Source organism: Suncus etruscus, chromosome 1, assembly GCF_024139225.1.
Source record: "Suncus etruscus isolate mSunEtr1 chromosome 1, mSunEtr1.pri.cur, whole genome shotgun sequence".
Classification (NCBI taxonomy): Eukaryota; Metazoa; Chordata; class Mammalia; order Eulipotyphla; family Soricidae; genus Suncus; species Suncus etruscus.
Genome location: NC_064848.1, coordinates 24,629,690 through 24,645,311, shown reverse-complemented (window position 1 = coordinate 24,645,311; position 15,622 = coordinate 24,629,690). Strand labels below are relative to the sequence as shown.

Below are 15,622 nucleotides of genomic sequence, written 5' to 3'. Positions count from 1 at the left end.
CCGGTCTAGGGAATAGGGGAATATGAATCTCTTTCCCACTTGGGAGCTCTTTGAGGATCCATCATCAACCAGTCTAGGAGAAAATATAACCCTACAAAAATATGAAGGCTAGAGATATAATGTACACTGGGCATGATGCTTGTTTTGAATGCAGCCTACCCAGGTTCGATGCATCGCCTGAAGCATCGCCAGAAATGATTCCTGAGCACAGCCAGCAGTAAATACCTAGGTTTGTCACTCCCCACCCCAATAAAGAAAAAAAAAAGTCATATAATTTGTTGTTATATAGATGGATCAATAGAGTATCATGCTAAGTGAAGTTACTCAGAAGGAAAGGGACAGACATGGAATGATCTCTCATATGTGGGATATAAAGAAACACAGGAGGGGAATAATAAATGCCCAAAGGCAATAGAAATGGAGAGCAGGGGCTGGAGAGATAGCATGGAGGTAAGGCGTTTGTCTTTCATGCAGAAGGTCGGTGGTTCGAATCCCTGCATCCCATATAGTCCTCTGAGCCTGCCAGGAGTGATTTCTGAGCATAGAGCCAGGAGTAACCCTTGAGTGTGGCCGGATGTGACCCAAAAACCAAAAACAAAAACAAAAACAAAAAAAAAAAAGGAGAACAGGAGAAATGGTCTTTAGTGATAAGCTTGTCACTGGGCTGGGTTGTGGGGAATAAGTCAGAGAAAGAAACATGAGGTCAATAGTAGAGAGAAAAATGCCTGCCATAGAAGCAAGCAGGTGAATGATAGGGACACTGGGGGCATTTAGATCTTAAATCTGTTCTCTCGAACCTCAAGCAGATCTTCCTGGAAGATTACTCGATCCTTTGGAAGCCCCAGGGGTCCTTTTAAACCTTTCGTGCACCGGAACACCTTTCCTTTTCAGTGGCACTGCAGTATGGCTTGCCATTTTCAGTGACTCTGCATTATGGCTTTGCACGAGTGCTTTTGGCACCCGGCCTAGCATGGACAGTGAGGTGACCCTGAGCTCTAGGGCCTGGATTGGATTTGATTCAGCTCTCCAGGTCCCCATAGATCTCCTGGCTGGGTGCACTCTCCTACGTAGAGAGGAAGACTTTGCTCTTGAGCAAGGCTTGCTCAAGGGGCCGGGAAGGGGGCTAGAGGTAAGGTGTCTGCCTTGCAAGTCCTAGCGTAGGACGGACCGCAGTTCAATCCCCGGGCGTCCCATATGGCTCCCCCAAGCCAGGGGCGATTTCTGAGCGCATAGCCAGGAATAACCCCTGAGCGTCAAACGGGTGTGGCTCAAAAAAAAAAAAAAAAAAAAAAAAAGGCTTGCCCAAGTGGGCCAGTTAGTAGTCAAGTGTTTGTGCAAACTATTCCAGGTAGCAAAAGGCCTGGTATTATTTATAGGCTCGGTGGTGACAAGACGAAGTTTTTAGTGCACAGTAAACCTGAAACTTTAGTCTTAAGTTGTAAAAATTAAGCAACAAATCATATGTGACCTGCATTCATCTTTCTCGTCTCTCTCTCACTCATTTCTCTCTGTCTCTCTTACTCATCTCTCTCTCTTTCTCTCACTCATCTCTCTCTGTCTCTTTCTCTCACTCATCTCTCTGTCTCTCTCACTCAGATCTCTCTCTCATTCATCTCTCTGCTTCTCTTTCACTGTCTCTCACTCATATCTCTCTTTCTCTCACTCCTATCTCTTTCTCTCATCTCTGTCTTTCTCACTCATATCTCTCTCATTTGTCTCTTTCTCACTCATCTTTCTGTTTCTCACTAATATCTCTCCTCATCTCATCTGTCTTTCACTCATCTCTGCCTCATTCATCTGTCTCACTCATATATCTCTTTCTCTCATCTCTCATCTCTTTCTCCCTCTCTCACTCATCTCTCTCTCTCACTCATCTCTCTTTCTCTCACTCATAGCTCTTTCTTTCTCACTCATCTCTCTCTCATATATCTCTCTCACTCGTCTCTGTCTCTTTCTCTCTCTAATCTCTCTCTTTCTCACTCATCTCTCTCTCAGTCTCTCTATTTCATTTATCTCTCTCATCTGTCTCCCTCTCTTTCTCTCACTGACCTGTCTCTCTCTCTCCCTCCCCTCCCTTCCTCCCCTCCCTGCCTTAGATGCAGTGTCACCACGTTCCCGGTCCCCCAGCCTCGGCGGGTGGCGGGCGGCGGGCGGCGGGTGGCCTTGATGGGCGGAACGCGAGCGCGCGCGTCTCCCGGCCCGCCGGAGCGCTCGGGCTGCTGCACCGCCGGAAGTGGCGGCCGGAGCGGGCGCGCCGAGGCGTGTGCCGGCGGGGTCGCGGCCGGTGCGGGGGGCGGGGGCGTCGTCATGTTTCCCTTCGGGCTCGGGAGCCCGGCGGGGGGCCGGGGGGCCGGCCGCAGGGGGGAAGAGCCGGTGCACCCGGAGGGGCCTCCCGCCGCCCGGCCGCTCCCGCTCCCGTCCCCGCCCGCGCCCGGAGCCCCGACGCCGTCGCCGGCGGCGCGCGCCACGGAGCTGGAGCCCGGCTCGCCCGTCGGGCCGCCGGGGCCGCCGGGGTCGCCGGGGTCGCCGGGGTCTCCGGGGCCGGCGGCCGAGGCCAGGCCGGGCGGCAGGGGCGGCGCGGGCGGCCCCGGAGCGCGCCTGTTCGGCTGGCTGCGGCGGCGCAGCCTGGGCCGCGGGCTCGTCGTGGACCCGGCGCGGGACAACTTCCGCACCATGACCAGCCTCTACGGCTCCATCCACCCCGCCGACTCGGTGTACCTCAGCACCCGCACGCACGGCGCCGTCTTCAACCTCGAGTACTCGCCCGACGGGTAAGCCCGGCCCCCGGGCCCCCCGCCCCGGTGCGCCCTTGGCTGTCAACCGGCAGAGAACCCCGCAGGCCCGCTCCTGGGAGGCTGCCGGGGAGACGTAGGCGGCCCTGGGGCCCCTCCATCAGGGACCCGAGGACGCACGGAGGTAAGGCGTTTGCCTGGCATGCACAAGGACCGTGGTTCGAATCCCTACGTCCCAGGTGGGCCCCGCTCCTGGAGCCTGCCTGCCTGCCAGGAGCGATTTCTGAGCACAGAGCCTGGAGGAACCCCTGAGCGCTGCCGGGTGTGACCCAACATTTAAAAAAAAAAAAGAAACTCAAAGGTACAGGAAGGAGGCTCAGGGTGTGGGGCATCCCCGCAGGGTGAACACCCCCTAGCAGACTTGTTGGCTGATGTTCTTTGGGCCCTTCGAGGTTGGTTGGGCCCAGGAGTAAGGTAAGAGAACCTGTCTCGCCTGTGGAAGGAGGACTCAGTCCACAAAAGTTAAATTAAAGGGGCCGGGAAGGTGGCGCTAGAGGTAAGGTGTCTGCCTTGCAAGCGCTAGTCTAGGACGGACCTTGGTTCGTCCCATATGGTCCCCCAAGCCAGGAGCGACTTCTGAGCGCATAGCCAGGAGTAACCCCTGAGCATCAAACGGGTGTGGCCCAAAAACCAAAAAAAAAAAAAAAAAAAAGTTAAATTAAAGGTGTCCTGGGCCCAGAGACATAGCATGAAGGTAAGGCATTTGCCTTGCATGCAAAAGGACTGTGGTTCGAATCCCAGCATCCCATATGGTCTCCCGAGCCTGCCAGGAGCGATTTCTGAGTGTAGAACCAGGAGCAACCCCTGAGCACTGCCGGGTGTGACCCAAAAACCAAAATAAATAAATAAATAAATTAATTAATTAAAGGTGTCCGTCCGTCCACTCTGGGGAATTTTGCAACAGAACATGTTTTTTTTCCCCACTTGGTTTTTTGTGAGGACACTAAATTCACAGTTAGTCGAGGAAGAGGGGGAAAGTCTCACGCTGTGCTGTATACCTCATGAGATGACACACTGAATAGAATTCGTCTTGGTCTCCGTTGCATTATTTTTCCCTGTCTTCTGCCTTCAGCAGGTATTTGAGGACCGCATGGCATGTTTGTTCCTGGTGCAGAGGCAGAGAGGTTCATCATTGAGCCAGACCAGCCAGTTTGGCGCAGCTTTGCCTGTGCTTGGGAACTATTGGTTCAACTTGGTATTCGATAGCCATCCTGGAGAATTCATGATCCTTTTTTTTTGTTTGTTTTTTTGGGCCACACCCAGTGATGCTCAGGGGTTACTCCTGGTTATGAGCTCAGAAGTCGCTCCTGGCTTGGGGGACCATATGGGACGCTGGGGGATCAAGCCGCCGTCTGTCCTAGGCTAGCGCTGGTAAGGCAGACACCTTACCTCTAGCGCAACCGCGCCGGCCCCTCATGATCCTTTTTGTTTTCCACCAAATCGAGGTAAAGACTTGAAGATGGAATCTGTTTTGCACTAGAAGTTTTCAAGGTTTCCCCCCAGGGAAGTGGCACATGAACCAAGATTAGAAATTAGTGGAAATGAATTCATTAATTAGGACTGAGGAAGGAATAGAAGTGCTTCAAAATAAAGGACCTCAAAGGATCTTTGATGGTGGGAAGACAGTAAGTGAGCTAGAGATAACAAAAGACAGGTTCACAAAACAACCATTTTTTTCTAAGCACCACCTAAATTATGCCAAGAAAGGAGCTGAGCAACAGATATGAAATCAATGAATCCAGTCAGTGAGCAGGTCTATGCTGTACCATTTCATTCATGCAGATGTTTTTTCCAAGTCACACAAGGTCTGGGATATCTGAGTATTCTTGTAAACAGTTGGCAATGAATGCTTATCTGAGGAGGGGTTTGGGATTGGAGAGAGGTATGTGTGAGAGAGCACGAACACTCCATGACTGTCAAATCTAACCATGGAACTTACTTTCCTCACTTTTTCCCTCTACCAAGCCCCATTCAGAAAGCTTCTGAAATACTAGGAATACATTCTTCATAAACATTCACTTGTAGTTTTCTCCATATCCTAGCGCCTTTCTCCTATTATCTATCGGGCCTTTAGAAGTAACTTTCCATTCCTGGAAGCAAATTTTTGGGTTACATGATGATAGTGGTAGAATGAATAAGAAGGGTTTTCTAGGGCTGGAGAGATAGCATGAAGGATCGGCTGCTTGCAAGGCAAACGCCACTGTGCTATCTCTCCGGGCCCGGATTTTTGTTTTTTGTTAGAAACAAAGATGATGACTAGAGAGCTAACTCAAAGGGTAGAGTGCATGCCTTACAGGTGCAGGACTCCCAAGTCAGTTTTTTTGTTTTTACTGTTTTTTGTTGGGTCCACACCTGGCAGTTATCTTTGACTCTACCTAACTCTATGGGCATAGAGCTGGCATTGTTCAGGACAATATATATTATGTTAGTACTCAAACAGGGTTGGCTGCATGTAAGAAAAGTAATTTACCTTTCCATGTAATTTTTCTGTCCAAGTCTCCCAAGTTTGATCTCCAGTACAGTATGGCTCCTGGGGTACCTGGCAGCCTCCCAGCACTGTGGTCCTTGTGACCCCCAGCACCAGAAGGTCCAAGCACCAAGTTTTCAGGCCTGTGCTACCAGGCTATGTATGAAAGTTTGTGGGGGAGAAGAAAAGAAATATATATATTTAGGTAAGCCAAATGGAATGAATTTGTTACCAGACATGCAGGAATAGAAGTCTAATTTCAGGGGCCCGAGCGATAGCATAGCGATAGGCATTTGCCTTGCACTCAGCCAACCTGGGATGGACACAGCAATCATACGTTTGATTTCCGGCATCCCATATGGTCCCCAAGCCTGCCAGGAGCAATTTCTGAGCATAGAGCCTGGAGTGCCAGCTGGGTGTGGCCCAAAAACCTAAATAAATAAATGTTTAAAAAGAAAAAGAAGGGCCTGGAGAGATAGCACAGCGGCGTTTGCCTTGCAAGCAGCCGATCCAGGACTAAAGGTGGTTCGAATCCTGGTGTCCCATATGGTCCCCCATGCCTGCCAGGAGCTATTTCTGAGCAGACAGCCAGGAGTAACCCCTGAGCACCCTGGGTGTGACCCAAAAACCAAAAAAAAAAAAAAAAAAAAGTCTAGTGCTTGTTTCAGCAGCACATATACTAAATTGGAACAATACAGAGAAGATTAGCATGGTCCCTGTGCAAGGATGACACGCAAATTCGTGAAGGATCCATATTTAAAAAAAAATAAAAGAGGTCTAATTTCAGGGGCCGGAGAGGTAGCATGGAGGTAAGGCATTTGCCTTGCATGCAGAAGGACGTTGGTTCGAATCCCGGCATCCCCTATGGTCCCCCAAGCCTGCCAGGAGCGATTTCTGAGCGTAGAGCCAGGAGTAGTCCCTGAGCGCTGCCGGATGTGACCCAAAAACCAATAAATAAATTAAAATAAAATAAAAAAGTCTAATTTCAGAGAAAGTAACTTAAAACAACATTTGGGGGCTATACGAGGCAGTGCTCAGGGATACTCCTTGCTCTGGACTCAGATATCATTCCTGCTGGTGCTTGAGGGGACCATTTGGGATTTGGGGGATTGAACCCAGGTTGGTCCCCTGTAAAGCAATCAGTCTTGGGCCCGGAGAGATAGCACAGTGGCGTTTGCCTTGCAAGCAGCCGATCCAGGACCAAAGGTGGTTGGTTCGAATCCCGGTGTCCCATATGGTCCCCCGTGCCTGCCAGGAGCTATTTCTGAGCAGACAGCCAGGAGTAACCCCTGAGCACCGCTGGGTGTGGCCCAAAAACCAAAAAAAAAAAAAAAAAAACAAAAAAACAAACAAACAAAAAAAAGCAATCAGTCTTATCTGCTATACTATCACTCTGGCCCCAGAGAAAGTAACTTTTAGTAAAAGATCAAAGGGGCAAAGAGATAGTACAGTGGTGCTTGTCTTGTACAGATCCTACCAGAGTACATTCCCTGGCATCATATATGGGCATCTGAAGCTGCCAGGAGTGAACCCTGCTATACACCAAGGTGTGGTAAAAAAGAAAAAAAGAAAGAAAAAGAGAAGAGAGAGGAGAGAGAGAGAAAGAAAAAACAGAAAAAAAAAAAAGAAAAGAAAGATCTAATGCTAGAAGCAGTGAAGGAAAAATAAAGTGGAAAAAAGCAGTGAATGGGGCCGGGCGGTAGCGCTAAAGGTAAGGTGCCTGCCTTGCCTGCGCTAGCCTTGGACGAACCCCGGTTCGATCCCCCGGTGTCCCATATGGTCCCCCAAGCCAGGAGCAACTTCTGAGCACATAGCCAGGAGTAACCCCTGAGCATTACCGGGTGTGGCCCAAAAACCAAAAAAAAAAAAAAAAAAAAAAAAAGAAAAAAGCAGTGAAGGAAAAATAAAGTGGAAAAAAGCAGAGAAGGAAAAATAAAGTGGAAAATATGTATAACGGAATCTTATTTTATCTTTTGGAATTAACATATTGAACTAAAACGTGCCATATAAATTAGAGGATTTCTAAATGCCTTGGTTTTATGGGGGTGTTATAATGTTTGATTTTTATTAAAATTCGTAGAAAAACCATCAAAGGATGAGACATTATAGAGAAATCAAAACAAATTTCTAGCCTAGTTAGGTGCTAAAACAAGGACTCAGGATATGCTCACAGGTAAAAATATGATCTAGTCTCAGTCTAAGGTACATGAAAGTGTGCAAAATAGGGGGAAAATGAAGTACAAAAACAGCTGAAAAGAAATCCTAAATTACTAAATATAATATTTTGTTCAAATGGATGGAGATATTCAAACAAACAAATCACGGGGGCTGGAGAGATAGTCCAGCTGATAGGGTGCTTGCCTTGCACGTGGCCGACCTGGGTTTGATCCTGAGCATCCATATGTACTGCCAGGAGTAATTCCCAAGCCAGATGTTAACAAATCAGATTAACAAAGAGAAAGGCTAATGGGTTGTAGATATGATACAGCCCAGGGGTCCTCCACATTTTTTAAACAGGTTGCCAGTTCAGCTGACCCACTGTTGGAGGGTCAAACTATAGTTTAAAAAAATCTATACACATGTACATATCTTATTTTGAAGTTAAAAAAAAAAAACAGGAACAAATATTTAAAATGAAGAACAAGTAAAGTTTAAATCAGTAAATCTACTAGTATTTCAGGGGCCGGAGCAGTGGCACAGCCTTGCTCATAATAGCCTAGGAGGGACCACTGTTCCATTCCTGGTGTCCCATATGGTTCCCCAAGCCAGGAGTGATTTCTGAGCGCATAGCCCAGGAGTAACCCCTGAGAGTCACTGGGTGAGGCCCCCCCCCAAAAAAAACCAAAAACAAAACAAAACAAAGCAAAATAGAGAATGACTGGTAAATGAACATGAATTATTTGGGACCAGAGAGATAGCATGGAGGTAGGGTGTTTTGCCTTGCATTCAGAAGGACTGTGGCTCGAATCCCGGCATCCCGTATGGTGCCCCAAACCTGCCAGGAGCGATTTCTGAGCGTAGAGCCAGGAGTAACCCCTGAGCGCTGCCAGGTGTGACCCAAAAACCAAAAAAAAAAAAAAAAACCCCCAAAACCCAAAAAACTAAAAACAAATCTAGTATTTCAAATGGGAGTTATGTGCCTGCCTTTGGCAGGCCATAGTTTGAGGATCCCTACCCAAATGCTCACTGTGGGCTCTGGATGAATGAGGACAGGCAGTGGTGGCAAAAATACTCTGCAGGCTGGATAAATGTCTTCAATGCACGTGGAGCTGTACGTGGCCCATGGGCCACAGTTTGAGGACCCCTGGTATAGCCAGTAAGGCACTTACTTGTAAAGGCTTACCTTTACATGCAGTTGACCCAGATTCAGTCCTTGGCATTCTGTACAGTTCTCTGAGAACGGCCAGAGAGTAACCACTGAACATTACCAGATGTGGCTACAAACAAACAAAAAGCAAAAAAAAAAAAAAAAATTTCAGGTCAAATCCATGTAAATAAACAAAGCTGATACTATTAATATACAAAATAGACTTAAGGCAAAATATTACTAGAGATAGAAGATAATGATAAATTCAATTTACCTGGAAAATACGAATTCTGGACTTGAATTTTTCCCTTAGATTAAAAGTATGTATAATTTTATATGTTATATAATTATGTATTATATAATGTAATGTTTATTATATAACATATAATTTAATATATAATAAAGATGTTTTAGCACCTTCCACAGGACTTTGGAATAATCCATTATACACACAATTAAGAAATTAAGAAACGGGGCCGGAGAGATAGCATGGAGATAAGGCGTTTGCCTTTCATGCAGAAGGTCATCGGTTCCAATCCCGGCGTCCCATATGGTCCCCCGTGCCTGCCGGGAGCAATTTCTGAGCATGGAGCCAGGAGTGGCCCCTGAGCACTGCCGGGTGTGACCAAAAAACCACAAAAAAAAAAAAAAAAAAAAAAGAAATTAAGAAACTGAGGCCGAGAGCTAGCACAGTGGTAGGGCATTTGCCTTGCACTCGGCCGATCCAGGACAGATGGTGGACAGTGGTTTGAATCCCAGCCTCTCATATGGTCCCCCGTGTCTGCCAGGGGCTATTTCTGAGTGCAAAGTCAGGGGTAACCCCTGAGTGCTGCTGGGTGTGACCCAAAAACCAAAAAACAAAGAAAGAAAAAAGAAAGAAATTAAGAAACTATATGCCTTACTGCTCTGGATCTGATATCAAGGTTTTTAATCCATTTGGATTTGACTTTTGTGCATGGTGTTAGATGGAGTTTGAGTTCACATTTTTGCATGTGGCTGACCAGATGTCCCAGTACCACTTGTTGAAGAGACTTTTCTTGCACCATTTTCATTTTACATTTCTTCTTTATCAAAGATTAATTGATTATATTATCAGTTATTTAATTGATTGTCTGAGAATCGTTCTCTGAATACTCAAGTCTATTCTTCACCCGGCGGTGCTCAGGGGTTTCTTCTGGCTCAGAAATAGCTCCTGGCAGGCACGGGGAACCATATGGGACACTGGGATTCGAACCAACCACCTTTGGTCCTGGATCGGCTGCTTGCAAGGCAAATGCCGCTGTGCTATCTCTCCGGGCCCATGAATGGTTTTTTTTTTGTTTTTTTTTTTTTTTGTTTGTTTTTTGGGTCACACCCGGCGGTGCTCAGGGGTTACTCCTGGCTGTCTGCTCAGAAATAGCTCTCCGGGCCCGGGTTTTTTTTTTTTTTAGGTCTATTTCTTTATCATTATTTGTGTATGAGAAGGCCATTGGTTTTTGCATGTTAATTTTGTAGTCTGCCACTTTGCTATATGAATCTATTTCTAGAAGCTTTTTGATAGAATCTTTAGGGTTTTCATGTCATCTGCAAATGGTGAGAGCTAGATACCTCAGAAAACTTGAAATTGAGCTCCATTGCCATGGTGTATAAATAAAGGTTTTTAAAAAAGAAAAAGAAAAAGAAATGAAGAAACTAGCAGAGGGAGGGGAAAAATAAAGAAAAAAAAAAAAGAAACTAGCACAGCAGGCTGCCAGCAGACATCTCACTGGAAAAGTATAGGTCAGTAGGCCTTCTCATTGTTCCTCACTCTTTCTTTCCTTTTTTTTTTTGGAAGGGGATCACAGCCAGCAGCACTCAGGGGTTACTCCTGGCTGTGTGCTCAGAAATCACTTCTGATGGGCTTGGGGGACCATATGGGATGTCGGGATTCTAACTGGGGTCTGACCTGTGTTGGCCATATGCAAAGCAAACGCCTTACTGCTGTGCTATTGCTCCAGCCCCTCTCACTCTTTTTTAATCCCCCCAAATTCATAGGTGAATGTCAGTCATTTAGACTTCACTTAGTAACTGGGACAATACCTACCTCTGAGGTACTTTCCCAGTCATTCTAACATGGCCTTCTATCAAACAGCAGCTTCCCAGGAGATCCAGAAAGATGAAGAGAGCAATCAGATGAGAGTAATAGCACCGCTGCAGGCACCATCCAAACATATTAGCTCTCTATAATTGTTATAGTATGTACTCCCCTGGCAAAATCAAATATACAACAGATGGATGAGGTCTATGGGGATAGTTTGTGGATGAATGATTCCTGGGGTGCAGAGATACGTAAATCTTTTTCTCTGTACCAGACACATTTATTTTGTTGAGTTGAGAAGCAGAAAGGTCATTAGACACAAAGGGTTTTTGTATCCTGGCTTAGCTGTCTTAGTTGTCTAAGTTGTCTCTTTAGTTGTCTTATTTCATTACCTTTCATTTAGGCTAAGGGATAAGGTTTGATATGATTAAATGAATTGATATTCCATTTGATATCCTGTAGGGTACCTATTTGAGACCCACCCATTTCTGGGAGGGGTCTTGGGAACCGGATAATAGGTGTAACCTTACCTGCAAGACCCGGCCCATTCCTGGGAGGGGTCTTGGAATAGGTAGATAAACCCGGAAGCCAGGGGATTAAAGGTCTTTGCCTTTTGGCCCTGCTGGGCTCTCGGAGGAAGATGACTGAATTATAAGATGCAGGGCTAGCAAAGTATTGCTGTGCTTAAAAGGTTATGAGATAGGCCACAAACATGTGGTGAATAGGGCATGAATAAAGTTAATGCTTCCTGAAGCCTGCCTGTGAGTGAGTCTTGATTACGCCATCACCTGGGCCTGGGACCCGCCGGCTGCATGGGGGATGAAGCCACGTGGCTGGGGCCTAAGCACAAAGGCCTCCATCCATCGCCATCCAGCCACATCGTTAATTATTTCATGCTACAATATCCTATTTTTTACTTTGTTACTAATAGAATTAACACATATTAATACACAGTATTTGAAGCAAGCATTATAAGGGCTAAAACATTTTATTAATTATTACTGTCCTTGAGATAGATACCCAAAAGTGGGATTGTTGGGCCATATGGCAACTCAGTTTTCAGTTTACTGAGAACTCTATCCATAGTTTTTTATAGGGGTCAGACAAGGCAAAATTCCCTGTCTTTTTTGGGGGGGGTTGGGGTAGAGGGGGTCAAACCCGGCAGTGCTCAGGGGTTACTCCTGGCTCTACGCTCAGAAATCAATCCTGGCAGGCTCAGGGGACCATATGGGATGCCGGGATTTGAACCACTGTTCTTCTGCATGCAAGGCAAATACCCTACCTCCATGCTATCTCTCACATTGTTGTTTTGATTTAGACTTCTGTAATGATAAATGATGATGAGCATTTTTTCATGTACCTGTTGGCCACTTATTGGTCGTCCTTAGAGAAGTGTCAGTTCATTTCCTCTCCCCATTTTTTGATGTATTTTTTTTTTTTTTTAGGTTTTCTGTAGTTAATCTTTGTATCAAATCTTTATCTCTGATGTGTTGAGTACAAAAATTTTCTCCCACTCACTTAATTGTATTTTGGTTTTAGCCTGTTTCTTTTTCCAAATAGAAACTTTTTAGTTTGATGTAGTCCCATTTATTCAGATTTGAATCTGTAGTCCTTGTCATCGGCATCTTATCATTGAAGACGACTTAGAGGTGTAACGTCTTGGAGTATTCTATCTATGTTTTCTTCAGTGAACTTTGTGGATTTGATTCTAATCTCAAAGTCTTTAATCCATTTTGAATTGACTTGTGTAAAGTGTGAGATATGGATTGATCTTTAATTTCTTTTTTGTTTGTTTTTGGGCCACAACCTGTGATGCTCAGGGATTACACCTGGCTATGCTCTCAGAAATCGCTCCTGCCTATGAGACGCTGGGGATCGAACCTTGGTCGGTCCTGTCCTGGGTTGGTGCGTGCAAGGCAAATGCCCTACCGATGTGCCACCACTCTGGCCTCAATCTTTAATTTTCTAATGTGTTTATCCAATTGTTCCAACACCCTTTCTTTTTTTTTTTTTTTTTTGGTTTTTGGGCCACACCTGGCTATGCTCAGGGGTTACTCTTGGCTATCTGCTCAGAAATAGCTCCTGGCAGGCACGGGAGACCATGTGGGATGCTGGGATTCGAACCAATCACCTTAGGTTCTGGATCGGCTGCTTGTAAGGAAAACACCGCTGTGCTATCTCTCTGGCTCAACACCATTTCTTCAAGAAAAATTCATTTCAAGTACTTGGCTCCTTTGTCATAGATTAATTGACCATCTACTTGTGGGTTTGTCACTGGATATTTTATTCTGACCCATTGGTCTGAAAGTCTGACTTTGTTCTGGTACCATGCTGGGTTTTTTTTTTTTTGTTTTGTTTTGTTTTTGGGTCACACCCGGCAGTGCTCAGGGGTTACTCCTGGCTGTTTGCTCAGAAATAGCTCCTGGCAGGCACGGGGGACCATATGGGACACCGGGATTCGAACCAACCACCTTTGGTCCTGGATCGGCTGCTTGCAAGGCAAACGCCACTGTGCTATCTCTCCGGGCCCACCATGCTGTTTTGATTACTATGGCTTTGTAATAGTAGAGCTTCATGTTATGTACTGAGATGTCTCCCATTTTTCTGGTTTGGTTTGTCCTCCATGAGAAAATTTAGGAAAGCTAGAGAAAATATAAAATATTTAAAGTAGTACAACCAATACAGCCTACTGCACTTTGCCCCCGGGGGCTTAATGTGCAATGGCTGCATATAGCATGCAGCCTCCTTTATAGTGTATGCAGCGTACAGTGTATGCAGTATTATGTATGTACTATAATAAAGGACCTGGGAGACGATCCTTTGTTGGAGATGTTCCTGTCTGCCTTCTCTCATATTAGCCCCAATTTTAGACTCCAGAGAGAACAAGCAACATGTGATTGAGGCTCTAAGAGGCTGGATCAGGTTCAAGTTTTTTGGTCCCCAGAGATCCACATTTCAAGAAGTTAGGTTTTACCAAGTTTCAATGCGGGATAAGGGCTGTGAAGCAGCTGATCCCAGATAGTTGTGGGATCAAATATATCCTGAACATAGGGCCTCTGGACAAATGACAGGCACTGCATTCCTGAGAGCCTTGAGGCTGTCCCCCACCCCCAGTTCCTGCTCTTACCTCAGCATTCACCAACCTTCCCACCTGCCACAATAAATCTTACTTCTTAACCAAAGAGGGAAAACAGAGACATGAAAATATCATTTAAGGCTGCTTTCGTTATCGAGGCATAAGTAATTCTAAAAACATCAGTAAGGGTAACTCAGACCCAGAAATAGCTCTTTAAATAATCTGTCACAGAAGAAATTGCAAAAATGAAATAACAAAAAACAAGCAATGCCTCAGGAGAATATAATGAATAAACATCCTTCTGTCTCCTCCAAACTCAAAAAGAGAAAAACATTTTCGAAGGATGAACAAATTAATAGTAATGATCTTGAAGCGGCAGCTGGCAGTGTAAGTCTTCCTAAATGGAAGAGATTGCCAGCTAGTGATGAAAACAAGGTTGTTTCCAAGAAAAAGAAGAAATTCTTCTAAGAGGAGCTAGTCATCAGCAGTGGCCTTAAGGAAGCTGGTATAGCAGCAAGAGTAGTAGCAGCTCTAAGAAAATTAAATTCTCTCTCTGTCAGAAAAAAAAAAAAAAAGGACACTTTTCTGGGTAACGTGTGCTAAGAATGCTGTTAGTTGTACCCCAACAAAGACAAAATCCACCAAGAAGGGAAGAAATTACAGGAACAGCACAGTGGGTAGAGATTCACCTTGCATGCAGCCTACCTGGGTGCAACTTTCACGGGAGTCCCCCGACCCGCGGGGGTGTGGAAATGAAAGTTGCCAGTTATTAATGGGTTCACTCGAGCAGAACCGACCTGTAAAGAAGAACTAGAGAGATTAGTAAAAGAAGCCTTCAAGACAACGCATGCTGTTCAAAAAGGGAAGTTTATTGTTGGGGGATCAGCTTTTAAGGGCTGAAACACATCAGGGGTGTTACAAATTTTACACCAATCACAGTTACAAGCATTCATTAGCATAAACTGGGGCAGGTAGTAGGGAGGGGCAGAGGTAGACCTGAGCACGTTTTACTAAAAGGCATAAGATTCAAACAGAGTTCTTAATAATGTTTGCTAACACAAAGGCAAACTCTATATTTTTCTTTCTGGCTGGATATATTGGGCTGCTCTGAATTACTTTATTTTTGTCTATTTCCTTTGTTCTCAAGGCATGGGCCTTTTGGTCACGTGGGTGACCAGATTAGGAATTACTGAGGTGTCCTATGTCCCAGGTTTCATCAGCTAGGCTCCCCACACCTGGGTTTCATCCCCAGCACCCCATATAGACCCCAAGCCCATCAGGAGTGATTTCTGAATACCATTGGGTGTGGTCCAAAAACAAGTCATATATATATATATATATATATATATATGGAACTGAATGATTAAAAATACTTTTTTAAAAGCAGCTTATTGATTGATTGGTTTTTGGGCCACACCTGGTGAAGCTCAGGAGTTACTCCTGGCTCTACGCTCAGAAATTGCTCCTGGTAAGCTCAGTGCCCCATATGGGATGTCAGGAATCGAACTGTCCCCAGTCGGCCGCATGCAAGGCAAATGCCCTATTGCTATGCTATCGCTCTGGCCCCGATTAAAAATACTTTATTTCAAAATTTGTACAGTTAAAGCTAAAACCTGGTATGGAGGAAAATTTATAGCTCTAAATTATATATATTAGAAATCTTGAAGGCTAAAAGTCAACAAACTTAAATAAACATCTATTTCAAGTTAGAACAGCAAATTAAATCCAATAAAGATCAAAATAAAAATTAAGCCGCTTTCCAAGAGTTTGTCAACAGCTCAACAGATCAAACTCAAGGTCCAGGATTTAGTGATTTTACTCCTACATCTCACAGAAATGTATGAGTGCATATTGTGGGACATGTAGGATTTTAACAACAGTGATAAATCTTATAAAGCAATCCTATGCAGAAGAAATCAGACCT

General features: G+C 45.2%; 1 protein-coding gene, 1 non-coding gene and 1 pseudogene across 2 annotated transcripts in view; all 3 read left to right on the top strand.

Annotated features, from left to right (window-relative positions):
• The first annotated feature begins 2,307 nt into the window (after positions 1 to 2,307).
• The window catches only part of DCAF10 (DDB1 and CUL4 associated factor 10), a 62,592-nt gene continuing 49,277 nt past the window's right edge, over positions 2,308 to 15,622 (top strand). The window contains exon 1 of the mRNA XM_049767891.1: positions 2,308 to 2,771. Coding sequence (XP_049623848.1) covers positions 2,308 to 2,771 — 464 coding nt within the window. The remainder of the gene's footprint in view (positions 2,772 to 15,622) is intronic.
• On the top strand, positions 5,915 to 6,019 carry LOC126027568 (U6 spliceosomal RNA). The gene has a single exon (XR_007502286.1). It is a non-coding gene; the product is annotated as a U6 spliceosomal RNA (small nuclear RNA).
• On the top strand, positions 13,293 to 13,440 carry LOC126030428 (uncharacterized; annotated as a pseudogene).